This window comes from Coturnix japonica, chromosome 14 (genome assembly GCF_001577835.2).
Source record: "Coturnix japonica isolate 7356 chromosome 14, Coturnix japonica 2.1, whole genome shotgun sequence".
Taxonomy (NCBI): domain Eukaryota; kingdom Metazoa; phylum Chordata; class Aves; order Galliformes; family Phasianidae; genus Coturnix; species Coturnix japonica.
This window is the reverse complement of record NC_029529.1, coordinates 6,338,735-6,364,609: the sequence shown is the minus strand read 5'-3', so window position 1 is coordinate 6,364,609 and position 25,875 is coordinate 6,338,735. Positions and strand designations below refer to the sequence as shown.

The window sequence follows — 25,875 nt, the reverse complement described above, 5'->3', positions numbered from 1 at the left end:
AGCAGTGGGAGCCCCATAAGGAGCAATGGGAGCCCCATAGGGAACAACGGGACCCCATAGGGAACAACGGGACCCCATAGGGAACAATGGGACCCCATAGGGATCAATGGGAGCCCCATAGGGATCAATGGGAGCCCCATAAGGAGCAGTGGGAGCCCTGTACCGGGCTGACTGTATTGCTTATAGATCGAATAAAGCTTTTATAAGACTTAAACTTCTGTTTTTGTGCATTCTATGCGTCACATGAGAAACCACAGACAGGTTTGGACCTTCGGCTCTGGGTTATGATCGACAATAGCCAACATAGCCAGAGATTAGTACAAAAATTTATTAAATTAAAGCTGTAAACGAAGCAGCACAAATGAGAAGTGCAAATAATGCTGTGTTCTCTGGCCTGTGTGAGCACTGAGCGCTGCTCCATCGCTGGGTGGCAGTCGAGACCCATGTGAGCAATGGCTGGAGCTGAGGGAAGGCTTCAGCAACGTTGTGTGCAGGCAATGGGGACAAGCAGAACATAGATTGTGTGTGATGGGATAGAGCTGGGCCTCAGTGCAGTGTGGGTGTGTTAGGAGAGGCCACAAATGCAGTTGTGATGCTTGTGCTGCATTGCTTAGGTTCCCCATAGGTATATTCAGAGAGTAGCATTTGCATCTTCTCTATTTATATTACTTAGTTTGCTTTTGGTCACCCACTAAAGAACCAGAGCCAGTAACTGGCAGCTTTTTCATCAAGATACAAGGCATTCCTGCCCAAAGAGGGGAGTGTCTGCAGGGGATTAGCAGCATGGGGACAGGGGGTGCTGTTACACTATGGTTATTGTGAGACAATCCAATACCAAAGGCAGGCTTGGGAACAGAGCTGGGTGTGGGAGCTGCCTGTCTCCTGTGCCTCCATGGCAAGGCTGGGGGCTGTAATTAGTCCCACTCTTTAACCTTAGCTAGCAAGCATGTGCTACAGCCCGGAGTGAGAACGGAGGTAGCTGTTAAGCAGCATCATGTGAAAGGTACTGATTGGGAAGCAGCATAGGAGCACACCAGAGCAGCACAAAACAGTTCAGTAGGTTTCCACTGACTTTGTAGTGCCTGATCATCGTGCAGGGCAGCTACAGTGACGCTTGGAGGCTGGAGAGGGTGATTGTTAAGGAGTGAGTGGCAGGGCTGATGAGAAACAGGTCCTGCCTACTGGCTGCCAGCAGGGAGCAGGAGCTGCCCAGGGATGCGCAATGGCAGCAGGCTGAGTGCTGCAAACATCCCCCAGGAATGGGTTTTTTAAACAAAAATAAGACAACTTAAAGACATTTCTCCCTAAAAAGCTATTTATGAAAAGGTTTATTTTAGGCTCTGTGTTATTACTGTGCTGGACCCGTTTTTTCAGCAGTTGTTCTGCACGTTGCTTATTTTACTGCAGCTCCGAGGGGTCTCCTCTGTCACTGCCTGCCTGGCTCCTGTGCTGAGGGTCTTTGTGCCCTTTGGGAATGCTGCTGCAGCTCAAGCTGGAACAACGAGGGGCAGCTGCACCCCAACTCACTGCTGAGAAAGCTGGTGTTTGGGGAGTGAACTTCAGTGGTCCATTTAGAGCAGTGCAGGGATGTTGAATGCAGTGGGCACCTGGTGTCAGTGCGTGTGGAATTGCTGAATAAGAAAACTGCCAAAGGCCAAACACAGCATCCAGATTTGTACTTTGAAGTGCAACTTGGAAAAAAAAGCATAAGCCAAATGCTTGGCACCAGACAAAAGGGGCGAGGAGTCCATTGAAGAGAGCTGGCAGGAGAGTCTTAGACCTGTACAATCAATGCCTACAGCGCTCTCCTCGTCTTTCTTCTGTTAGAAGAAAGAGCTGTCCCAAGAGAACTTCAGAGATAGCAAAGCATTGCTGTGGTCTAGAAATGTTATCACACTTACATAAAGGTATTTAGAATAAGCTGCAGAACATTAGCTTTCTTCCCATTAAAGTACTAGAAGTGGCTGTAGTAAGAGAACCAAAGCCTTTACCAAATAGATAAACAGTCGGGAGATCTCTGTACAACAGATGTGTTTGCAGGAGCTCACTCAAACAAACAGACATCTAAGCTCTTGTCTTCTGCAGGGAGGAGAAGTCTTCATCGAGGAGGTATATTACAACACGGGGAGGACTGACAGACAGAAGTAAGCAGCTACAAAAACGGTTGCCTTGAAAACAAAGCCTTCCTGCGTGCCCCAGGATCTGAACAGCTGAATTCCAAGGGTGTGGGAGAAGGGAACTCAGGCTTTCTCCTGCCCAGATGTTTGGTGGGGAGCAGGCACTCCCCCACATCATCACTCTTAACACTAACACACCCAAAGATGCTCTGGGCTAAGCACTGTCACTGCTGAACCAGTGCAGGAACCCATCGCTCCGGAAGGAGCCGCAGCTGCACCGGGAAGTGGCTGTGAGCAAGGCAGGAGTGGAGCAGCTGGGAGAGGTGCTGCTTCTCTGTGGGGAATGGGGCACTGTGGGGCTGTGGGTGCTGCAGGGCTCGGGGAGCAGCTGTGGTGCAGCACGGCCAGCCTGTCTGCCAGCCTGAGGAGCTTCTGCTGCTTTCACCCCCCACATCTCAGCTCACCTTTTACGCAGATACAGACACAAGACAGACATGCACACACTGTCCAAGAGGAGAGAGCGTGGCGCACAAACACGTGGCATGAGTCTCTGTACAAATGCACCGAGCACATCAGAACCTGCAGCAGCCCGAGCCTCTCACTTCCTTCTTCACATAATCATGGAGCTTGAATTTGGGTTCGTTGGGCAGCTTCATGGACCTGTGTTTCAGTTCTCTGCAGGAAGGGGAAAGCACATTACTTCTCTGCCAACGCAGCCTGCTACCAGCTGAGTGACATCAGCCCCTTCACAGTGACCACCCTCCCCACAGCCGGGACCCCCTTATCCCCCTTACTTTGCAATAGCTGTGAATGCTAACTCCACATTGAGGCCGCTTTTGGCGCTGGTCTCCATGAAGGGCACCCCGTACTCCTGCAGGACAAGACAGCATTTGTACAGAGCTTCAGAAGAAATGTGAAGGCATAGAACCAAGGAGGGCAGCGGAGGGTTAAAGGATGAGCAGATGGTGGAGAAGAGAGTGGTATAAAGGATAAATCCCGCTCTGCAGTTGTCCCTGTGGCTGCTGTGCTGTCTGTCCAGTCTAAGCATAAGAAATACCCCCACGTAGCAAAAAGAACCTCCCATACCTTAGCCAATTTTTCTCCATCTTCCCTTTTCACCACTCTGTCCTGGGCTGAATCCACCTGCCAATAGCAAAAGAACAAAGGGAGGATCAGCATTAGATAAGCTCCATGCCCCAGGAAAGGTCTCATTCTGTCCCATCCCATCAACATAGGCAGTAAAGGGGATCTGGGGCTCAGATCCGCGGGGTGAGCACAGGACACTGCTTCCATCTCCAGCACCTCAATTCAATGAAGCATTCCTGGGAGACTCTGCAGCCCAGCAGCACACAGAGCAGGAGCCAGATCCTGTGCACCAGGAGGGAGATGGGCAGGAGCACAGCTTTGGTGATGAGAGCATCCCTCCCTGGGACAGGTGGCCACTTTCTGTGCCTCTGCTGGCCCAAAACCTGCAGCTACATGGCTGCACTGCACCCACCCCTGCCCACATCCATAGCATCCTGACAGGACCAGCTCTGTGGGACCAACTCACCTTGTTTCCCAGTAACATAAGGACCACGTCCTGCTGTGCGTATTCATGAATCTCTGTCAGCCATGCCTGGAGGGAGACAACCACAGATGGGCTGCAGTGAGGTGGGCTCCAGGAATAGGAGGAGTCAGCTGGGGCTGCCCAGCCCTGGGCATTGGGTGCCATGTGTGGGGAACCTGTGGGGCTGCAGGGAATGAAGGACAGTGGGATGTGGTCCTCTCCTCTGCCCAGGTTTGCTGCCAAGGCAATGGGGCAACATGGGGATATATTGCAGCAGAGTGGGGACAAGGGAGCACCTCACTGCTGGCATCCGGCTGCCCCTGTTCACCAGGAGCAAGCTCTCCAGCTGGTGCTATAATTACATATGGCATAAATCTGCCACTGAACTGAATCCATTGGCCCTTCTTGTTGCCAGGAAAGGGAAAATGTTCTCTGTGTGTCCTCCACATCAGCAGCCTCTCAGCAGCTGCCAGCCGGGCACGTGGCACCAACTGCAGCCTTTTGGGAATGACCATAGCTTGCACTGCTGGCACACACCACCCACAGTGCCACCTCTGCTCCAGGGCAGCACCAGCCACAGCTCCTTTCAGCTTTCTTTTTCCCCAGGCTCCCCATTCATCTCTAGCACAGAGCATCATGAAGGCTGCCAAATCTCCATGCTACCTGCATTCAGTGACCCATGGGTTTGCTCTGAGCACCAGCTGTGGGTTCAGGGCTTAGGGAGCAACAACAGCAACCCAGAAACCCACAGAGCTGCCTGAAGCCATCAGGAGCAGTCCGGGAGGTGCCGCACATACCTGGATGTTGTCAAAGGATGCCTTGTTGGTGACATCATACAGCAGGAGCAGGGCTGTGGAGAGAGTGGTGGGTGTTAGTGCTGGCACCACATTGTGCTCCCCGAGCCCCCCAGCCCTGCTGGGGTTGTGCTCACCGTGGGCATCACGATAATATGCGTGTGTGACACTGCGGAAGCGCTCCTGGCCGGCTGTGTCCCAGATCTACAAGGCAGAGGAGAGGGGTGAGAGCATCACGCTACCACTCACAGGATGGAAACAGCACACGACCATCGCACCCTGCAACCCCACAAAGTTTTTTCAGCATTTTGCTTCTAACAACAACCCAGGGGCTGATCTGTTTGCACACGAGCAGTTTGCAGCTGCAGAGGAGCTTTCTGAGGATGGTAAGAGGTGATAAGTGCAATAAATATGCAATCAGCACCTCCCTGTTCATCAGCACATCTGGCTGCAAGGATGTGATGTGTGACAAAGAGCTCCATTGAAAATCTACCAGTGGAAGGATGCGCAAGGACCACGTATTGAATTGATCCAGTTTTAGCACAGTAAGTAGTGTTTCCAGAGCACTGAGCTGCTATCAGGGCAAGATGGGCACTACTGGCACAGCTGGGCTGCACATGTGTACATGTGCACATCTGCATGCCAACACAGCTGGAAAAGTGGGGACACGCACAATGGCAGCTTCCAAACATGAGAGGAGATTGGACTCTTGGGGCTGTGCCCAGCCCTGTGGCTCCAAGGGGTTATACAACACCCTGAACACTGTAAGCACAGCTCCAGGGACTCACCTGCAGCTTCACCTTCACTCCATCCACCGTCAGCACCTTGTTCTGCAAGACAAGAGCAAAAAGAAGCAGTGCTGAGGCTGGGAGCTGTTGCCTTATACCAACTCTGTCAATGTGTTGCTGATTTTCTCTCCCCATCTTTTAAACTTGCACAAAGCAGCCACGGTGCCTGTTGGAGCAATTTGCAATTTGCACAGCAAGAAGATCATTTCCTGTGTCTGCTACAAGTTACATCTATTTGGATACTTAAATCTTTGTGTCTACAATGCTGATTTAATATGGTGTGCAGCTCGGGTTGGACCACCTCTGGCAATAAATTAATAAGTGTCAGCATCCCATCTTAGCAGCCTCCAAAAGGCACAGCTAACAACTCCATATTCAGTTAGCAACTTAGACAGATCTCCTTTTCCTGCTGTTTTTATTTGTTGCTCTCCCAGCAAGCACTGGGCTGGGTCCCCACATCTGTCTGTGTTGAGGTGATGCCCACTGTGCCACAGCCAGAGCCAGGCAGTGTTGCTGGGTGCCCTCTTCCTGCATAAACAACTGCAAATAACGATCCAGCAGCTCCCACAACACCACCACAATGCTCAGCAAATTAATTGGCCCTCACAGCAATTGCGTTGTGGACCGACTCCAAGGTGAGCCATGAGTTGTCATCATGTGATGTGTTGCAGCAGCAGCGCCTGACCAGGCAGGCACAGGGCACACAGATATCCCTGGCATCACCAACCACAGTTTTCCTATTTGATGCCAATGCACTTCCAGACAGCTCCAGTTCTGCAGCAGCAGAGCACTGCCAGCTGATTTTCAGAGCCCCACTGAAGCCAGCAGAGCTGTAGGATGGGCACAGTGAGGCACTCAGCATCCCCAGTGCGTTAACCAAACCCAATCCTAAACATAAAGAAGTCTCAGAGCAAAGAGCAGAGATCCACAGAAATCAGCACAGTGATCACTGGGGTATGCTTAAAAAAAAAACACCCAAGAAATGGTGCATGAAGGGGCCAGGTGGGATGGGGTAGTGGCACCTGCTGTGATGCCAATCCCATTGCTTTCCATTAGAGCATGGCCACAAGGATGAGGAGGATGGTGTGGAGCGAAAAAGCATGCTAAATTTACACTGTCTGCTGAAGCGGGTGCAGGGAGATGAACATGGTTTATAAATACCTTCAAAGGCAGTGATGGAGACGAGGGAGAGGAGTGACTCACAGCCTAGGAGGGGAAGGAGTGGGCAGCTTGGCTGCAGCCACACAGGGGAAAGGGAAAGGTGCAGGTGCACAACTGGAGCTGCTGATGGGTCTGGTCTGCTGCATCACAGCTTCAAGCAGCACTGCTGAGAACACCCAGCCCAGCCTGGAGCCGCTGCCTTCCTAACAAAGCAACAGCACATTTGCAGTTTGCCTTGGTAGGTTGTAAAATACTTTGCAATAATTACACGTTATTTTTCCAGGATGTCTGTTCGTTTCTTTGTTGTAACCAGCCAGCTCTCACTAAATATTTCATAGCACAAACCTCATTGCTCGACGAAAGGAAAACATTTGCCAGCAGCCACAGGTGATTTCCTGCAGGCGACAGCTTGTAGCTGCCTACAGCAGGACTGCTTGGGGACCTGTGGTGCCCTCCCTGCCCTGCAGCACAGCTCAGGCTGATACCCATATCCCAGCCAGGCTGCAGATAATAGCAGTGCCCTGGCACCAAGCAGTGGGGGGCAGCAGCCCAAGGTGCATGTGGCACCTCTTCGATCCTCTGCTCCAAGAGCGATGCCTAGAGCACAACTGTGTGTTTGGAGCACAACAGGCAGTGGCTGTGCTGCAAACCTCACCCCACAAACCTCACTCCACAAACCACCCGGTGAGTGCTGACACCTCGTTTAGTACCTGTCCTCTGGAGGAGCTTAATTAAAGGCAAGCGAGCAGCAGCAGGATTCACACTAATTACTACTGCCCTACATTTTGGGTTAAGGGAGGATTCTTCAGCTTAATTACCATCTGGAAGAGCAGCAGGGAGCTGAGCATTGAGGTGCTGCTGGGGCAGGCTGGGGAAAATGCATGAGTCTGCAAGGCTGCAGCATGAAGCTGATACTTTTGCTCATCCACTGCAGGACGAACTCAGGACAAGTGAGGGAGAACTGCACTCGAGCACAGGCTCACACAGCACACTGTAAGAGAAGTAATGCTTCCAGCAAAGCTGTCTGTGCAACTGATCTCTGCTGTTGCTTTCTGCATGTTCAGGAAAGCAGTTCTTATGCAGCTTTTCATACAGGCTTTGACAATGCTGTCAAAGCATTTTCTAGCAGAGCTTATAGTGTGGAACACTCAGATAGTCGCTGCTGCAGGAACAAGGTGTCTTTAAGTTAAATTGTCCTCAGAACATCAGATAAATAAATCTGGAACCTTGCTGATGGAGGGGCAATGCAATTACTGAGCAGACAGATCTCAGTGATAGGCAGCATCACCCACACAGCGCTGTAGCCACAGCATGGCCCCACATAGCACTGCCATTGGGAAGCAGAGGAAAAGAAGACCCACAGGCTGCTCCCCACACCCCACTGCTCCCCGCACGACACTGTGCTGCTGGGGCACTGCTCACTGAGGGATGTCCCACTGGGAGCCACGTGCATTGCTCACCAAGGCTGGAGCACCAGCATGTGGTCAGTTATCTCATGGACAACCCAACCCAGTGTTCTCTGCCTCCTTGCAGCTTTTCTGAGCGTTAGCTCACTAATTAATTAAAGCTTTAAGCATTCAGTTGGATACATGGATTAACTCGCTTCACAATTAAACTTGACAAATCAAAAGCTGCTCACTGCAACCCTCCAGCACAGGGAGGAGGAGAACCCCCTCTGGTTCTCCCAGCACATCCAAGGGCTCAGGGAAACCCAGCAGCACCTCCATGCACATAGATGACACAGGGGCACCAATGGCAGAGGGAGACTCAGGGATGGAGACACAGTCACTCCCTGAGAACCCCATGGCAGGAGCAGGTGCTGAGCTCAGCCTGCTGCCAGTTCAGCCACAGGGTAGACACCACCGACTCCTGCACTGAGGCTGGAACAGAATGCCACCAAATGCCATCGGTGTGCTCTGAAGGCAGCCCCAAGATTCCTGCCCCATCACAGATACCACAGAGCTGAGTGGGGCTGCACCTACAGCCAGACACACACACACACAGTGCCTGCGAGAGCGGCAATGGGAGTGGATGAAGGATCAATATGGAAAGCTGCCCGGAGCAGCAGGACACCGCAATTTGCTCATTAAAACCCTGGAGCTTCCCCAGGCAACAAACACGTGCTGCCAGCAAGCTCAGCACCTCCAGACACAACAGCTCAGACTGTGGTAGCTCAGGGGCTCTAAGAACAGCATCACAAAATTCAAGAAGGCTCACTGGGTCTATAGGGAAAAAGTCCAATCCCTGCTCACTTACAGCCCAGGACGGCAGCTATGCCACATTCCGGCATGCAGCTCACACTGATAACACAGCACTGAGCTAAGGCACATGGGATGCTCTAAGGGAGGAAAGGTCCCAGGTAAGAATGCATCCCAAACCAGAACTGCTGTCACCATGGCCCTGAGCATCTCTCAGACCCAAAGCATCCCGCGGCCCCGCTCAGAGTCAGCCCCACAAGTCAGCTGGCTGTAAACCTCCTGTGGTGTCTGATGGGGGAAACACACAGCGAGAGAGCAGCAGGCAAACACTGCTCATGGATCTGAAATCAACATCTATCAGGAGAGCTAAACAAATACTGAAGTTCCAACAACTGCAAACAGACACCGGAGCAGCACAAGCACTGCTGAGCCCTTACTGCAGCTTCACATGAGTCCTCAGAGCGATGCCAGGTTGGTGTCTCCAGGTCATGGAGCAGCAGATGGGCACAGCACAGGGAAGGAGCCCACCTTCCCCTCTCCTCCAGGGCCATGCACGCTGCATTAAAGTGCAATTAGCATCTCCCTGGCTGCCAGCCCCACAGCAGATAAGAGTCAATCCTCTTTTTAGAGCAGATACACCAAAGAATTAGGGGCTTATCAGCTTCTATTCACATCAGCCTGCACATAAAAGGTTTTTCTGGTAAGAAGCAGAGAGACATGTCTCAGGGGCAGATTAGGGGTAAGAGGATCTGTTGAGGATCACAGGTTTTACAGTAAGGCCCTGCTCTGCTCTTCAACATCCTCCCCTAAAGCCACCCCCCTATTCCAGCCCAGCAGTGCCCATGGGATGAGCACAGTGGGATCTGGAAGTGTGGGATGCTCTGGGGAATGGCCCCAAGGAGACGTGGGTGGACGGGGCTCACCACCTGCATCTCACAGAAGAGAGACTATTAAAATATCCATGCTGACTTCCCAACTAGGAGCCTTGGAAACAAAGGGGCAGGGATGGCTCTCTCTGATCTGTGCCAACACCAGGAATAAGTAACGCAGTGCTCCGTGTATTTATCTTCATTTTCCTCACCAACGACATAGCATGCTGCAAAGCAGAACAGGAACCTCCACAGCACATTTATTGTGGCATCAGTTCTCGTGTACAATGTACACAGCACCTGTCAATGCTACGAGGATGAAAAATGGGTCATCAATTAATGCTGCACGGGGAATTGTTTGCTCTGCTCCTGAAGGAAAACAAAACCTTGCATCAGTTTTTGTGCCAGAGAAGCATCAGAAATGAAACAATCTGCTTTGTTCAGCATCTCCCTGTGCCAGCCACGGGGTGGGGAGCAGCCCCTGGATGAACACCCACAGCCCTGATTGTTGTCCCAATCCTTGGATCGGGGCCCTGGGAATCCCACCTGAGCCCTGCAGCCTTGGGGGTGCTCTCTGACCTTGTGTGGTCACTGCTACAAGACTGTGCCTTCTTCCAATGCAGGGGATGTGCCTCAGCTCAATGGAGATGTGCCCAAGAAAGGCTCCCTGGCTCCAGCCACCGCAGCATGGAATCAGCAGTGTCTGTGGTTGCAGCTGGAGGTGCAGCCAGGCTTCTTTCTATCTGGCACCCAAAAAGATAGAAACCTGCTTGAAGTTTCAGAGGTCACTTTGCAACCCAATTAAAGGAAATCAGGAGAGAATCCTGGCAGCATCTGGCAGTAACGGAGCATCTTCTGCAGACAGCACTGCAAACAGCATTAATAGCACTTCTCAGCCCTAAATAAATACATAAAAAACAACCCCCCCAAAAAAGAAAACAGTAATCCCATAGATCTGACAAATGGATCTGGAGCTTTTTATTACATCCCAGCACAAACATCCTTCACCCACAGCCGCACCGCTGGGCAGCTCTGGGAAGCAAGGCTCCTTCTAAGCAGGAAACCTGCATCCAACTGAGCCTTTCAAAGGAAGGATTTAGGGAAAAGAGAGCACTAAACTAAACTAAATGACTGCAATCCATTTTATACAACTCCACCGAGACACTGGCAATGGCCTGTGTGTACAAGGTCTTTGTGCTTGGAACCCATCCCTGCTGTAACCCAGAACTGGATGCATGATCAGCTTTCCTGCTTTCCAGCAATACCCCCAGCTCTTGCATTCCTGTTGTTACCATAGTGGACTCTCTGCAAGGTTCTTACATCAGTTTGGAGCTGCCAGCTGAGAAGTGACCCCAGAGAGACTCCAAGGAAGAAGCTGGGGAGCAATAGGAGCGGAACCCACAGCCCAGCCCTTGTCCCACATCCACATGGGACCCATGGCACTCCAGGGGTGTTGGACAGCACTGCTGAGCACTGGCACATTTCAGATGGGGAAGAAGGAAAAAACACAGCTGACATACATTGCTGTGATGGAAAGCAGGCTGCTCTGGTCTGGGTGCAGGCTCAGAACAGGCACCCCACAGCCTTTCCCAGACCTATCTTCAGCATCTCACAGCACCTCAGCAGCAATTATAGTGATGCTGCTGTCTGCCAGGCACAGGTCATGCTGCAGCGTCTGCACTGGGATGGAGCTGATGGGCACCTCCTGGCACCCACAGCTTTGGTCTCCTCCTTCTGCCAGCACCTGTTTCCCCTCTGCTGGATTCACCTGTGTTGCCAACACCCTGCAAGCAAGGGAGACTAGTGGCTGCCACAGGGAAAATGTTCAATCTGCAGGCAGTGAAACCCCAACCAACCTTCAACTCCTGTCACAGCACAGACACCACCCAGCAAAAGTCAGATGAAAATGTCCAGCAAGAAGCCACGAGTCACTGCAAACACAGTCCTGCTGCAGGCTCAGTGCAGGCATGCAACCGCACTGCAGTGCCCAGGGGACTGCGAGGAGCTGTGCACAGCAGGCACACAGTGCTGCAATGCACTGCCACAGTCATCTCCATCCATGAACCTTTCTTTCCCCAAAAGCAGTATCTGCCCAAATCCCATACTGCTGCCCCAGCACCAGGACAGTGCTCCACTGTGCTCTGCTCCATGGAGCAGGCATCTGCAAACCCACTTGCAAATAAAACTGAACCCGAAGGCACCTGCAATCACCTCAGCAGGTTTTGCTTGGTTCCCCTAAGCAAGCTGTGCTTTTAGCACAAATGTGACCTCACCTGTGTCAGTATTCAGGTGGTGAAAAACACACATGACATGCAGCAACGCTTGCTCAGGAACAAAGTCATTTTGGGCACTGTCAAGTACCTCTCACATTAATTCAACCACGTTAATACATGCGGCATGTCAATGGGTTCAAGAAAGTCCTGCACGGCACAGCACCCATGTCCCTGCCAGCCCTTCCCAAGGCTGGCACTGCTTGAGGCCGCGTGGGCTGCCCAGCACTGCTGCCAAAACCCACGCTCAGCTCTAAAAAGAGGCACCGTGAGTAGCAATGAGCCATCAGCATTTCCGCTACAGCAGCAAGCGTGCAGCGAGCGGGGCTGTGTGCACTGAGGAGCCCACACGAGCTGCTCCAACACCACGCAGAGCACTGCAGGGGAAATGCAAAGAGAGCCAAAGGTACAGGGCAGACACCACCTGGGTGAACACAGAACAGGGATGGGGCTGACTGAATGCTCAGGACCTCGTGGGAGACACCGACCCCTGCAGACAGGTGGGTGCTCCAAGCCAAGCTTAGCTTGGCTGCATTAATGGGTGCAGCTCCTTTCCAACATTGTGTCATGGTCCACAGACATCAGCATAATACCAGGAAGCAAAACCCAGCAATTCCAACCCAGTGCTCAGCATCACTACCCAAACAGCCAAGCAAGGTCCTTGCCAGCAGGGTCAGTGCACCCCAAAGAGGGGATGACTCTGCCTGGCAGTTCCCTCAGCCAGGATCTGGGGGGAAAACATTCATGAATGGGCATTTTTTGAAGGTTCAGAGCAAAGGACACAGTGCCAATGCCAACAGGTCTCCACAGCAAAAATGGAACTGGGAATTATAGATTCACTGAATCAATGAATCACTCATAGAATCATTGAAGCAATGAATCAATCATAGAATCATAGAACAAATCACAGAATCATTGAATGCCCAGGACTGGAGGGGGCCTCAAGGACCACCATCGGGATGGCAGTGCAGGGCTGGGCTGGGTGCAGGGGGCAGAGCCACCCCAGCCCCATGGGGTGACAAATCCCAGCACCAAAACCCACAGCAGCACAGAGGGGCCTCATTGATCATGGAGCCAAAGCCCAAACAGTGCACGTTCCACAAACCCTTCCCTCCCCTCAGCCATCGGAGCCCGCTGGCGAGGGGAGGACGGCAAAGCGGTTTCCATAGAGACACCCGCGTAAGCAAAGCTGGAAAAGCAAAACCTTCCATTTCCCAAATGTGTCACTTGGGCATAGGAACAGCATGGCCTGAGAGCCAGCAGGAAAGCATCCGGAGGTGCACTCAGCATTCAACCAGGGCCCACCAGGTCCCGGCTCACTGTGTGTCCATGGCTTCTGGGCATGGAACCAGTGTGGGATCATTTGCACAAATGCAGCTGAGCACAGATTCCTTCCATCAAACAGCTTTGACTAAATCTAAAACAAAATGAAACAAAACCTCACCAGATGTTCACAGTGGGACCTGCTGCATCCCCAAAGTGGTGCTGTGTTGGTGCTGACACTGTGGTCTGCTCTGTGCCCTGGGATGTGCCCAAGCCTCCAGAGCTGCATGAGCTCTTGACAGATATTACTTGCAATCAGGGAGAAATATTTTCTCCCACGCAGGCATAAATATGAAATATTTGCTGCTGTTTCAGAGAGGTTTCTGAAGTCCTTCGAGGTAATGATTTGGTGCTTAGCCAGGGTTAGAAATACTCCATGCCCCTGTTGGATGAACAAAGCCATGGAGTGCTCTGCAAGGCGAGCACTGGGATGGAGTTAACAGGCAGGAATGGTACAGCTCTCCTCCAGCTCCGACCAAAAGCAAAACTCCACAGGGTAGACAAGGATGTCCCCATGGGGCGGGCAGAGATGTCCTGCACAGGAAACCCACAGGCTCCCACAGCCCATCCTTCTCCGCTCACTGCACCTCTTGCCCCCAGCAGCCCCCAGCACGGTGCTCAATGTTCGGTTTCCTCATGGCAGAGCTCTGCAGGTAAACAAGCACTCAGTCTGCCCATTCCCCATTTCCATAGTAACTAGTACCCCCCCACCGCCAGCCAAGGACAAGTGGACAATGGCTCAGACACAGCTCCTTCCCTCCACAAACACGGCTCCCATACACTCAGATGGGATCCTTTTTTAAAATATTTCCATTATCTGAAGGGAGAAGAGTTGTTTTGCTTTCTATTTTCATCTGAAGGGAGCTGACCATTGGCGGGCACTGCCTGTTCCCAGCACTGGAGCATGAGTGCGAGGACACGATGCTCTGCCACCAACATACACTGCCAAAACCCATTCCCTTCCCAAACATGGGGATGACTGCTGGAGCCCAAATACTGCAGCCATGGTGTCCGCACCCACTGCACTCCCCCAAGCATTGGGTTGCTGACTGCAAGGCCAAAAACACCAGGACCTACAGAGGGTCCTGCTGCGCTGTGCTCCCCTAAAGGCTCATTTACTCCAAAACGTGCCGCATCCTGCTGGGGGCAGATAATTAATCGGCAGTAACGAATGAGTCAGCAGCAGCTCAAGGAGAGGCAGCCCACGCTGTCTCCATGCTGGGTGCACGTGGACCCGCAGCACCGCACCCAGGACCCCGCTGCTGTCATCACCCACCGTTCCCATGGGAGCTCTGAGGGACGTCCCCCAGCAGCCAGCTGTGGGACAGACCGTGCAGCCCCATTTCCCTCTGCTTTCAAAGAAAATCCCAGTTCTGTGCCACTGGATTCAATATTTTATCACAAATGAAAGATGAAAGTGAAATTAAGCCAAATTTATTCCATTAAATATTCAGAATGTTTAGACTTGCTCTGGCCCTATTTCAATGTTTTATGGGCTGTGAACCTCTCCCTTGCAGGACACAACAATGAGCAGTGACTCCTGCAAAATCTGCCCACTGCCCCAGCACTTTCACTGTTGCCTGGGATGGATGCAAGACTTCACAGCTGGGTTAGGTACTAAATCCATTCTGGCTCATAAGAAAGCCCCTTGTGCACCAGCATCACCTTCACATCACCGTGTAAACTGCCCGAGAGTTTTCTTGCGTGGGCTCTGGGTCTCACATAAAGAGCAACTCGAGCACTTTTCTGCTTTGAATGCAATCATCTCATTTCTTTCTGCCTTTACCGGGGCAAGAATTGAGGCTGTTGCCCACTGGGATTACCAGCAGCATGCAGGCGTTCACAGCTCATTGCCCTGCTGCAGAACCAGAGCACATTGAGGATTATTATTTTCCAAATGTGAGAGCCAAAGAGACATGAATAAAACACCGGCAGCTGGGAGGGAGAGGGTGCAGCCCGCCGGGCTCTGCTCTCAGCATCTCTTGGCAACTGAGCACTGCATGCAAATGACAGCTTCGCCTTCGTGTGATCGGGAGCAGACTGCAAAGCTGCATCCCTCTGCAAGGGAAAGGAGCAGCAGCTGAAAGCAAAGCAGGGCTCGGCTGCTCAGGAATAACGGCTATTGGAGAGACTGTCCTGAGAGCCGGGAGCAGCTCCACAATGGCTGCTATCCAAAGAATCGGACATCAATAAAATAAACGTGGGGTCCCTGAACAGCACCAGCCCTACAGGAGCACAGCAAGCACCCTCTGAAAGCTGGCAGTAGGGTGGAAAGCTCCTCTGGGGAAACAGAGCCCGGCTCTCCTTGCAGCAAAAAACAAACGTATAAAATCGGCAGCTGGCTTCTATTAACATCCATACAGCAGCAAGAAATGTAGAAGCAGAGGAAGAACCACTGGAGGGGTGCACCCAGTGCAAGGCTCCCTCTGTGCCCCAGCTGGGCACCGAGCACTGGGTGAGACAGGCAGTGTCCTTTGGAGACATGAGCTGAGGGCATCCCCCTGTCCACACGCTGCTGCTCACAGCACTGCTGGGTCAAGCACAGCTCTCAGCCCCTGCATGGGGACATTGCATGGCACAGCGTACAAACAGAGCAGCAAACAGAGATGCAACTCGCATATTATGCAAAAAAAAACATCGTATCACACACCACTGATTGCACCTCCAGAGCAGCACAGGATGTAACCACAGCCCCTCATTGCTCAGGGCCACCAGTGACAGCTTTTATTTACCGAAGGCGGGAGCTGTTCCTGAGGGCAGATTAACATCGTTGAGACCAAGGCTGAGCAGGACGGTCCCTGCGAGCAGGGCAGGGTCGGGGCTTCGAGGAAATGTCCCCTGCGAGGGGCAGCCCACGCAGCGCCGGAGCGGGGCCGCAGTACGAGGGCTGAGCGCCCGCAGGGATCGCACTGCACACATCGGGAGAAGGAGCAGCAGAGCTGCTCCCTGCAGACCTGTCTGTAAGGCTGACTGACACAGAAAGCATCTCCCCGGCTCAGCGCAAAGAACCTCATTAGCGCCTCTTCCCAGGGAGAAAAGGATCATCTTGAATTTTCCCTTTTATGTTCTCTCCTTTCAGGTCCAATTAGCACAGACCCCTGAATTCAGCCGTGCTCCACGGGCAGCCCCAGTCAAACCACCCCATGTCAGTTGCCACCCATTCCTGTGCACACTTCTGCCACATTCCCGAAGTGCAGGTGTTACAGCCCCATGGGGAAAGTGGGATTCGCCCCTCTGATTCCCATCACGGTCCTGTTCCAGGGGTCCTTTCTGCCTGAAACTCCTAAAGCACAAAGTTTTGGGGCAGCTCTGGGTGAGACGAGCTGCAGAGATGCTGGGTGGGGGTTTTGGGGACCCAGATGTCCCATGCGACCTCAGTGCCCAGGGGGAGGAAGTAGACCAGTGATCAGTACAGCCCTGGCAGCTACAGCTCTTGGGAGGTGATAATTGGGCACCTATTGTCCAGCATGGCCTGGGAGCCCAAAACTGACACTGTCAGAGGTGTCTGTTTAACACCAGTGTGCTCTCCAGGGGAACAGGGAAGTGATGATGGGATGGAGGGAATGGCAATGACAGGCAGAGATGTGGGTGTGTGGCAGTGGCTGGAGCCCTAAATGCTCCCACCATAGAATGGATCACAACAGGGTAGGAAACTGAAGGGCATTTCTGAACTGAAAAGGTTCCACTCTGATGCTTTTTTCTCTAACGCTAACACTGCAATTTCCCTGGTCTGTTTGGAAAAGGAAACGCCGGTATTTACATCAACATCCTTGTGTTTGTTTAGGAGACAATGACAAACAAACAATAAAACATGAGAGACTCTCCATAACCAGTAGGAGGGAAAAGCCCAGGGGGTCATTAAGAATTGTAATGCCTGACTAATTTTATATGGATATCTATTCATTACATTTGCTCAGGCAGCACTATCCTTCAGCCATTTGCCCTGGCAGTCCCAAAGGACACAACTGAGGGCTCTGGGTGCCCCATAAGGTGAGGTCAGAGCAGAACAGAGCCCATCATGAATCCTCAGTCACCCATTGGCGCATATGGGCTTGGGGGCTTCAGCCAGAAGCCTGACTTTGAATTCAGGGATGGCAAAAGAAGGGCAATGTGAGAGCTCCGTTATTAGCTGGATCCTAATTAAACACCAAACGTGCTTGTGCAGCAGAAGCCTCTGGTGCTCTCAGCCTGGAGTTCTGTAATTGTGCATTGTAATGCAAACAGCAGAGGGGCACAATTACTCGGCGCCTGCAAACAGGATTATCGTAATGGCAGCGGAGATGTTCAATCACAGAACTATTTCCATGTCCCTGAAAAATGATGAGCGTCTTACCGAGATGGTAATAATGAGGTATAGGACACACTCCTGATGTTTTCTGCTGCATAATCCACCCATTTCAGACCCATGCACCTCCAGCAGCTCTATTGCAGGAGTAAATTAACCTTAATTTGATTGCTGCTCGGTGGCACTTGTTTCAGCACTCTGATCAATAAGTGACAGGTTGTAAGGCTGCCCTCGGTATCAATCACTGTGATACAATGTTTTCCTTTTAAGAACACTAGAAATATGGTGCGATTATGTTGGTGTAACAGTATGGGCTCTGATACACCAACATTTGTGGCCCCTCTGGCCTCACTCTGCAGGGAGAGCTGGCATGCAGGAAACTCTCACACTTGAGCACAGGGTTAGCAGTGCAGGAATGGTGGCACCAGAGCTTCTGTCTGTGCCCAGGACAGCATCTGTGCAGGTTTTGAATGAAGAAAGGCAGCTGGAAGGGCACAGCACAGCCAAGGGTACCACTCTGCATTATCACCCCCTCAGAATGAGCAGTGCAGGGACTGTCCCCACTGTCCCACACCGTGCTACACGTCCCAGGCTGCTGCAGGGAGCAGGAGGGGGCTGGGAACCATCCTGAAACCTCAATCCATCCACTCTTCTTCCAGCTTCTGCTTCCAGATTTTGACATGGCTAATCATCATCCTTTGAGGATACCAGTTCTGCTTGCCCATTGCCGAGTCCCCCATTCAATCCAACACCCCCGACAAACAGCAGCTGGGAAAGCCAGCCACCAGCTCCCAACAGAGTACTTGAAGGCAACAGCATCAGAAAATGCTGCCTGGGCTATGGCCACCATAACTTAGCCCAGGGAGGATGGGCTGAGGATACACAGCCCAACCAATGACACTGAGCTCCTGCACCGTGCCCTTAAGGTTTGCTTTGGAGATGCCTGGAGGAGATGTTGGGTTGCGTCACTTTGTTATTGTTTTCTATCATTGCTTTTAAAACAGCGACATTGGCTTAGGGAAATATTTTCACCGGGCAGATGGTCAGAGCTGAACAGTTGTGCATACACAAACCCTCCCCAGGGCACGCAGAGGACACACTCCCCGTTGTTGTGCAGAGCTGTAATTAGATGCTGCTGCAGCCATCAGCTGCCTCCTCCACCCTCAGCCCCCAGGGGTGCTCACAGGATGCGGGATGCTGAGCTCCACATGGCTGGAGCAGCATTTTGGTGTTCTGAGGACAGTCACCAACCTGGTGTATCCCAACTTACCCTGAAGTCAATCCCCACAGTGGAAATGAAGCTGCCCGCTAGGAAGGCTCCGTCCTTGAAGCGCACCAGCAGGCAGGTCTTGCCGACCCCCGAATCACCCACCAGCATCACCTGCAGGAAAGAGGCAGCGGGGTTAGGAAACCTTCTCCTGAAGCAGCCCCACTGCAGCCATTACACCCTCTGCAACCCAAAAGCCCCATCCTGGGTACAAGCAGCTGCCCAGCCCCGCTGCACTAGGGCTGCTGAGCCACTCCATGGCACTGCTCCACACACCCAGGGCATGGAGCTGCCTTCATGAGCCTGACTGCTATTGTCCCTGCAGAAATTGTCAGCCTGTGACCAAACATCAACGATTCCAACACAGGCACTGCCCTGGGTCAAAGCAAACCCACATGAGAGCCAGCTGCACCAACCAGTGCCATGGGTTCTGCCACTCCACCTGGATGGGGACAGCCCCAGCCACGGGTTCCTCTCCTCTGGGGCTCATTTTGGCTCCTTTCCTGGGGTGCACCACCCCATGCAGCTCTACTCAGAACAAAGACACAACGAGCTCTGATAAACCCATATATATATGTGTGTGTGTGGATCCAGGGGATGGGGAGAAAAAAAAGGCTTTTTTATGCATGTGTGTGTGCAAAATTTTAGTACAAAATAGCAGAGCTGATTTCCAACACCGGTCCTGGAGTGTGCCCACCCCTGAGCCCACTGCTCCCACCAGCACTGAGCCTGGGCTCCCACCAGCAGCTCTGCCACCAGGAAGCAGCCCCATGCCCACACTGGGGGGCTGCTGCTGTCTGCAGGGCAGCTCAGCAGAGGGAGCAGAGCGAGTCCATCAGGTCAGGCAGGCACCAAACACAGCACAGCATCCATCAGCGAGGAACACCTGGACACAGAGCAGAGCCCTTTGCTACCTGGTATGGTTGGGTTTATTTGAGAAGTGAGCTCAGGGCAGCATCCAGGAGCAGTCAGCTCCGTATCAGCACAGCTGTTGCACTGCTGCTGCAGCTGTACCAGCAACCACTGCCTCCCAAAGAACTGAATATACATCTCAAATTCTTACAATGCCATGGCCACACCGCAGGTGCTGCGCTCCTGGCACTGTGCACCAATGCTCAGACCTTTGCAATAGTGAAAACCACCTTCCCTATAGCTTAGAGCTCCATTCTGGGTTACAGAGAGCTGTGTTGGAAATGAGACAGGCTGGGCTGTGCTGAACAACAGCCTCTGCCAGAATTAGGCTTGTGAGGGGCTGGTGTCGGGGGCAGGATGCAGTGGGGCTGCCAACATGTTCGGGCTGTGGCTCACAAGCCAGAACCCAGAGCAGCGAGACGGAGCCAGCTGAGCCCTTACAGGAAAGCACAAGCTGAAAACAGTTCAACAGAAGGCAGAGCAGATCCAATGCAATGCAAGGAAACTGTCACCCTGGTTTATAACCCAATTCTTTATCTTGGTAAAGAGGGAGCAGAAGGTTATGGTAACCAATCCGAGCAGAAAGCCATCTATTACCACTTGCAAAAGTTGAGCACAAGACCTTCGGTGGAGGGCTCTGCACGGAACCTCCTGAGGAGCTGCCGGACCCACGGCCCTGTGCGGGGTAATGGGACTGAGCCCCGCAGGTGTGGGGTAGGGGATGGCAGCGGGAAGCGGGCAGCCACGGCACGGAGTGTGGGGGAGTGAGGGCACGACGGGAGGTGCCCCACGGCCGCCCCATCCCCGGGGATCTTCGCCGGCGGCTGCGGGGGTGCTGCTCCGCTCCTCACTGCGCGGAATGGCACGGCACGGCTCGGAACTGCACGGCACGACCCCACGGACCCCCTCGCACTCCGCGCTTTGCCCTCACCCTCCCCTCCCCACCCCGGGCAGCCCCTTTCCCCGCAGCCCTTCGCACCTTGAAGGCGAGGTCGTAGAACTCTCCGCTGCTGCTCAGCGAGGGCCGCCCGGACGTAGCTCCTCCGTTGCGGGGCAGCTCCGGAGCGGGTGCGGGGCTCCGCGGGGCGGCGGCGGTGGGGGGGGGCAGCGCGGCGGAGGGCGCGGAGCCGCCGCCTTTACTCCGTGCCGCTTTCTTCCGCGACATGCCGGGGCAGCGCGGCCGCGCTCAGGGCGCGGGGCTGTACCGCCGCCACCGCCGCCTCCCCGGGCCCGGCCCCGCTTCCAATGGCAGCACCGCGGGGGTGGCGGCGAGGGCCGGGCACGCTCCGCTCCGCGCCCGCTCGCTCCTCCCCGGCCGCGCTGCGCTCAGAGCGATGCTCGTGCGGGAGGGGAGCGGGGCTGAGAGCGCTCACACGTGTGGGAAGGGGCGGCCCGAGGGCACCCACTAATGGAGCAGTGCACCGTGAGTCTGCACCTACGAAGAGAGCGGCCAGCCTTCATTTGCCCCCCTGGAGGGAGCAGCCTGCGTTTGCAGCCACGAAGAGGGCAGCGCACCGTGCGTTTGCATCCATAAAGGTTGCTTGAGCACCGTGCATCAGCACGCACGAAAGGAGCAGCACCCTGCACACTCACACCACTCCAGGGATGCAGCATGGGCACGTTCACCCATATCGGAGCAGTGCTGTGCCCCGCTCCCTGCCTGCTGCCCTTGAGCTGCTGTGTACCTCCACCTCACAGCAGTGCACGGCAGTGGCTGCTCTCTGGGTTTGGGCCTGTTTTCCAGCAGCTGGAGCTCCCACACTGCTCCATACCTGGGCAGAAGCATAGGCAAGAGGCAGGCACACAGCAGAGAGGAGCAGGTACAGAGCAGGGGGTGGCACAGCACGCCCTGGGGGGCAGCAGGTGCTGTCTGTTCTGCTGGCAACTCGTACTATCCTTGGTCTGTCTCAGCAACTGGTTTCAGTGAGAAACACTTTGCATCTTTCTTTCTGGCTGCAAATGAAGTGTCACCCGAGGCACTTGTGACTCTCTCAACTGAAATAAATGTCTTTAGCTGTGTGACAGAGTTCCAGCGGCACAGCCTTATCCTTCCTGCAGAAGGAGGCTCAAGCAGGGGAGGAAAATAAATCTCCCTAGTGAGAAGCCAGGCAGGCACACAATGAAGGCGTAAATAAGTAACAGGGCTTGCACAAGCCCAGAAGGAGCCGATGGCCAACACAAAGGAGCTCACACCAACCTGAGCTGTGGGCAGAGCCCAGACTGCACCACAACGAACCTGTGCAGCTGCTGTGGTCTCAGCAAGCACTTCTCTTTGGACCCTTCTGTGCCCCCAGGGCCTGAGCTGTATCAACGGGCACCTCCTTTCCCCGGATCTTTTCATCCCCTCCTGGCCATGCAGTGTCTCAAGGGCAGTGCTTCTCTGCTTGCAGAACAGCTCCTTTGGGGGCATTTAAAGCTGAATCCCTGTTCTACTCTCTCAAAACATTCCCGCTGAGGAAGGAGAAAGCAGAGAGAAGAGCTCTGAGTGCTTCTTTCATTGATGGGGAGATGAGTTGGGCTCAGTTCCCCCTGTGATCCCTTTCTGCCACCCCAAAGACACACAAACAGCTGTGGCTACAGAGCTCTGGGCTCCCTCCTGCCTGGGCTGCAGATAAAGCTGTCACAGCAGAGGCTTCTCACCTTCTTCCTGCCATGATCCATCTGGGAGATGGAGGACCTGACTTGGCAGAGCAGATTTGGTGCCAAGGCTTTGCTCTATAATCGGATTTTCCAGGACGGCTGTGGTCAGTAGAGGCAGAGGGAGCAAAGTACAGTGCTGGAGCTAGCAATGGCTCTGTAGGATTTTTAGCTTGTCCCCATGCAGCAACAAAGCTGGCACGGATAATTCCCTGCACAGGGGGAAGGGTGCACAGCCTCCCTGGGACCAGCACTGCTTTAGCAAAGAGACTTTGTTTTTCCTCCATCCACTCCACAGCCGATGCTGATGGAAATCTTTAAGAGCTGTGTGCTCAGAGCAAACAAAGCCAGCTGCTTATCGCCACTGCATCGCAGCAACGTGGCACAGGGATGGTCCCTTATTGCAGGTGGCATTGGGGACATTGCCTGCTGGCTGCTGCTCTGCCAAAGGTCGCATGCTGCAGAGCTTGGCTTCATGCAATGCTGGTGCTTGGAGCCACTCAGCCATGGGAGCACAGTGGGAGGAGCAGCCCCAGCAAGTTTTTCCCTTTGAGAAAATGCATGTGAAGAGGCACAGCCTGCTCACTGCTCTCAGTCATGCCTGGAAATGTTGCTCCTCATATAGTTACAGGAACTAATCAGATAACTGCTGCTGAAATAAGGGGAATGTGTTTGCTAAAAATAGCTTAATGGAACAACACACGCCTGGAGATGCAGTGTGCCTCGGGGAAGCAGGGCCGCAGGATCTGGCAGGCTCTGAACGGGGCCGACAGCAGTCGGTTGTTCCTCCCATACATCTCCATGTAAGTGGATTTGTTTCTCGAGGCAGCCCATCAGCACAACCCCATTAGGGCCATCAGCCCGAGAGCTCTGCAGCACATGCAGGACTGCAGCTCTCTGCCTCCTGCCAGACCCAGGCAGAACCTTTCCTGGCAAATTCCAGACCCATGGTTGAGACCTTTGTGTTCTCCCTTCTGGGGGTGACTGGCAATGCCCTTCCAGAAGCCTGAGCCTGCTGGTCTCTGCTTCCATCACTGGCTCAGGTGGAGCAGAGCTGTCCCTGTTTCAGAGAGGCTGCAAGGATATGCTCTTCCCACCAGAGACAATGTCAGCTGCCTTAGAAGTTACTCATCTTCTTCACTGGCTGGCCTGGTAGCTGCAGGGAAACTGATGCAGGCTCCTGCCGTGCTCTGCTTGTGTCTCAGTTTTCTCTGCCATTGTCTATGGCAGTACCTCCAGCCAAGTTTAAGTTCTCCCAACTGCATCAAGGCCTGGTATCTCTCCCTGCTTTCTCTGCTCCTGCAGGTGAAAAGCAAACACAGCTCTGACTCCAAAGAGAAGTCACAGAGAGAGGACAAACATCACCCAGATGGGAGGCACAGGAGGGCAGCCAGGTAAAGATCACACCATGGTGACAAGGCCAATACATTGCCCATGGTGCTGCTGTGGTGCAGTAGTGACAAAGAACTTGAGCAAAACACCGAGAGCTCAATGCTTTCCCTCTGCTTCCATGCGAGGGGCCCAGCCCACGCAGAGCTGAGCACTCATTGTTCCCTGCCTGCCACTTACTGTTCCTCCCTCCCCATTGCTCACTTACCTTTGAACACTTCAATCTCATTGCCTTTGTCAGTGTCGCTGGTTTTTAATTGAAATTCCTCAGACATCTCCTCGTCAATGCAGCCCATCAGTTATTTTCGTGTGGGAAGTGATTGTTTTCCATTTGCAGCTGTGAAAGTTAAATTCCAGTGTTTTGCTGGGAGACTGTTTTTTGTCTCTCCATTTTCTTTTATTGCCAAGTCAAGTCCTACTTTGCAGACCTCCTTCTTTTGTCTGGCTACTTATTTGCTGTCTCTCCTCTGCACAGTCCCTCTGTTTCCACCCTTAGCTCACCTTTCTGAGCTCCCCTTCCTCACCAAAGTACATGCATCAAACCCAGCAGTCGAGAGGCTGAGCTCTATCCCTGCTCCCCAGTAGAGCGGGGAACCCATCAGTGCAGCTGCCGACCAGGGGGCACTGCTTCCCTTCCTCCCCCTGGAGAGGTACTGATTCCAGCAGCCCAGTGTCACCCACTCACAGCACCCAAGGTGAATGCTGCCCCTTGATGAACAGCGCACAGCACACATGGACCCTGTTGCCCTTGCAGAGCTTTGCTCCCACAGCTCTGTGCCCCACACCACCACCAGCAGTGCTGGGATGCAGCAGTGCTGCCTGGGCAATCCCCCCCATGGGCATCCCTATGGAACCACCATGCTACACAGGGCCCAGCCCAACCCTTTGTAACACAGCAGGGCAACCGTGCCAGGTCCCAGCAGGTCTGGGCTGGGGCCAGGAAATCAGTTTTCCATGTGCCAAGACAGAAACAGGCCAAGATTTCAGCCAGCAGAGCACTGAGCGCATGAGAGCCCTCAGCCTGGCTCTGCTCCAGCAGTCGCCCATGAGAGCTTTCAGATGTGATGTCAAGTCAGATGTTCAAAAGTCCTTTGAAATGTGTCCTACAGAGAGAAGGCTGCGTAACAAACCCTCAGCCTCCCATACAGAAGATACTTCCAATCTATTTGGTATCTTTCACAGACATCAAATATTTTAGAAACATCTCAGCTTAAAACAATCTGAGAGAGTTTGTAGTGAGATACAGAGACATCCTGCAATGAGGAAGGGCTGGGGTATGGGCATGATTTCAAAAGCAAGTGTGCAAACACGGCACAGTGTCAGCTTTACCAGTACATGAACTGGTAAGTTTGCAGCATGCAGAGGAGGGTGGGCAGAAGCCTCCTGCCTTCTTTGTGGTGCTCATCTTCTCAACCCAGCTGAGGCTGTGCTCTGCCAGGTCTCAGGGTGCTGCAGAGCACACACAGATGCACAGTGAGTGTGAGAACAGTGGTGCACAGAGCAGGAGAGGTGCAGGGAAATGGAGCAAGCACCTTGACTGCGGGGTACAGTGGTGGTCAAGGCTCTGGATACAGACAGCACTGTGAGCACTGAGGGGCTGCTTATCCTCTCTGAACACATGCTCCCAGAGATGTTATTTGAATTTTGGGTAGGCCTGTGCAAAGCCAGAGACCGGACTTGATGATCCTCATGGGTCCCTTCTAGTAGTGGGTATTCTATGATCCACTTACATGTGAGTCAGGGAGAGGACAGTCTAAGGGCTGCTTTGTGCTGCACCACTCACAGGACCCCACCACCAGCCCTGAGCCTGATGAACCCGAGCAGATAAACTCTGATAGCTCACTTTTGCACACTGAGTTTTAGGCACTATGGGGACAAAGTCACCTGGGGCCAACTACAGCTCAGTGCTACATGCAGCAATCCTTGAGGCCCTGTAAAACAATAAGCAGCAGTAATGAGCTAGCACAGGGGTGTGCAGAAGCTCATCAAGCTCCTATCCAGACAGTAAATGATCTGCTAAGTGCCAGGGTTGGGAAAGAGCCCCTTCTGGAGCGAGCCATTGCATTGCTGCTTGCTGTTCTGCACTGTGCTTTGGTCAGAGGGTTCTGCAGCAGGGAGAAGCAGCTTTACCTCCCTGACTAGGGCAGAGCTGTGCTCCTGTGTGCCAGGAGATGCAGCTCTGTGCCCGCTTCTCATTCAGCCATCCATCAGAGCAAAGCAGTGGCAGGGTGCTGTTCAGACGCCAAGCAGTATTTATCAGCCCAGATCAATAGCTTCTGTCATTCTGCTTGTCCTCTCACATACCTGCAACGATGC

General features: G+C 53.3%; 1 protein-coding gene across 1 annotated transcript; it reads right to left on the bottom strand.

Moving 5' to 3' along the window:
• Positions 1 to 1,295: 1,295 nt before the first annotated feature.
• Positions 1,296 to 20,822, bottom strand: RAB26 (RAB26, member RAS oncogene family). Its single transcript, XM_015876923.2, has 9 exons — positions 20,513 to 20,822; positions 18,625 to 18,735; positions 5,249 to 5,290; positions 4,598 to 4,664; positions 4,464 to 4,516; positions 3,670 to 3,735; positions 3,204 to 3,260; positions 2,912 to 2,988; positions 1,296 to 2,792 (listed from the first exon to the last, which is right to left on the bottom strand). The coding sequence occupies exons 1-9, from the start codon at positions 20,696 to 20,698 to the stop codon at positions 2,690 to 2,692; spliced, it is 762 nt and encodes a 253-aa protein (XP_015732409.1). The 5' UTR covers positions 20,699 to 20,822; the 3' UTR covers positions 1,296 to 2,689.
• Positions 20,823 to 25,875: the final 5,053 nt, after the last annotated feature.

What these genes read in the sequence shown, in the direction of transcription:
- RAB26 (XM_015876923.2), bottom strand. Translation starts at nt 20,698, where the DNA reads ATGTCGCGGAAGAAAGCGGCACGGAGTAAAGGCGGCGGCTCCGCGCCC. An exon ending in TCTACGACCTCGCCTTCAAG is followed by an intron (nt 18,736 to 20,512) that starts GTGCGAAGGGCT and finishes TCTTTCCTGCAG; the next exon opens with GTGATGCTGGTGGGTGATTC. An exon ending in ATGGAGAAAAATTGGCTAAG is followed by an intron (nt 2,989 to 3,203) that starts GTATGGGAGGTT and finishes CTTGTCCTGCAG; the next exon opens with GAGTACGGGGTGCCCTTCAT.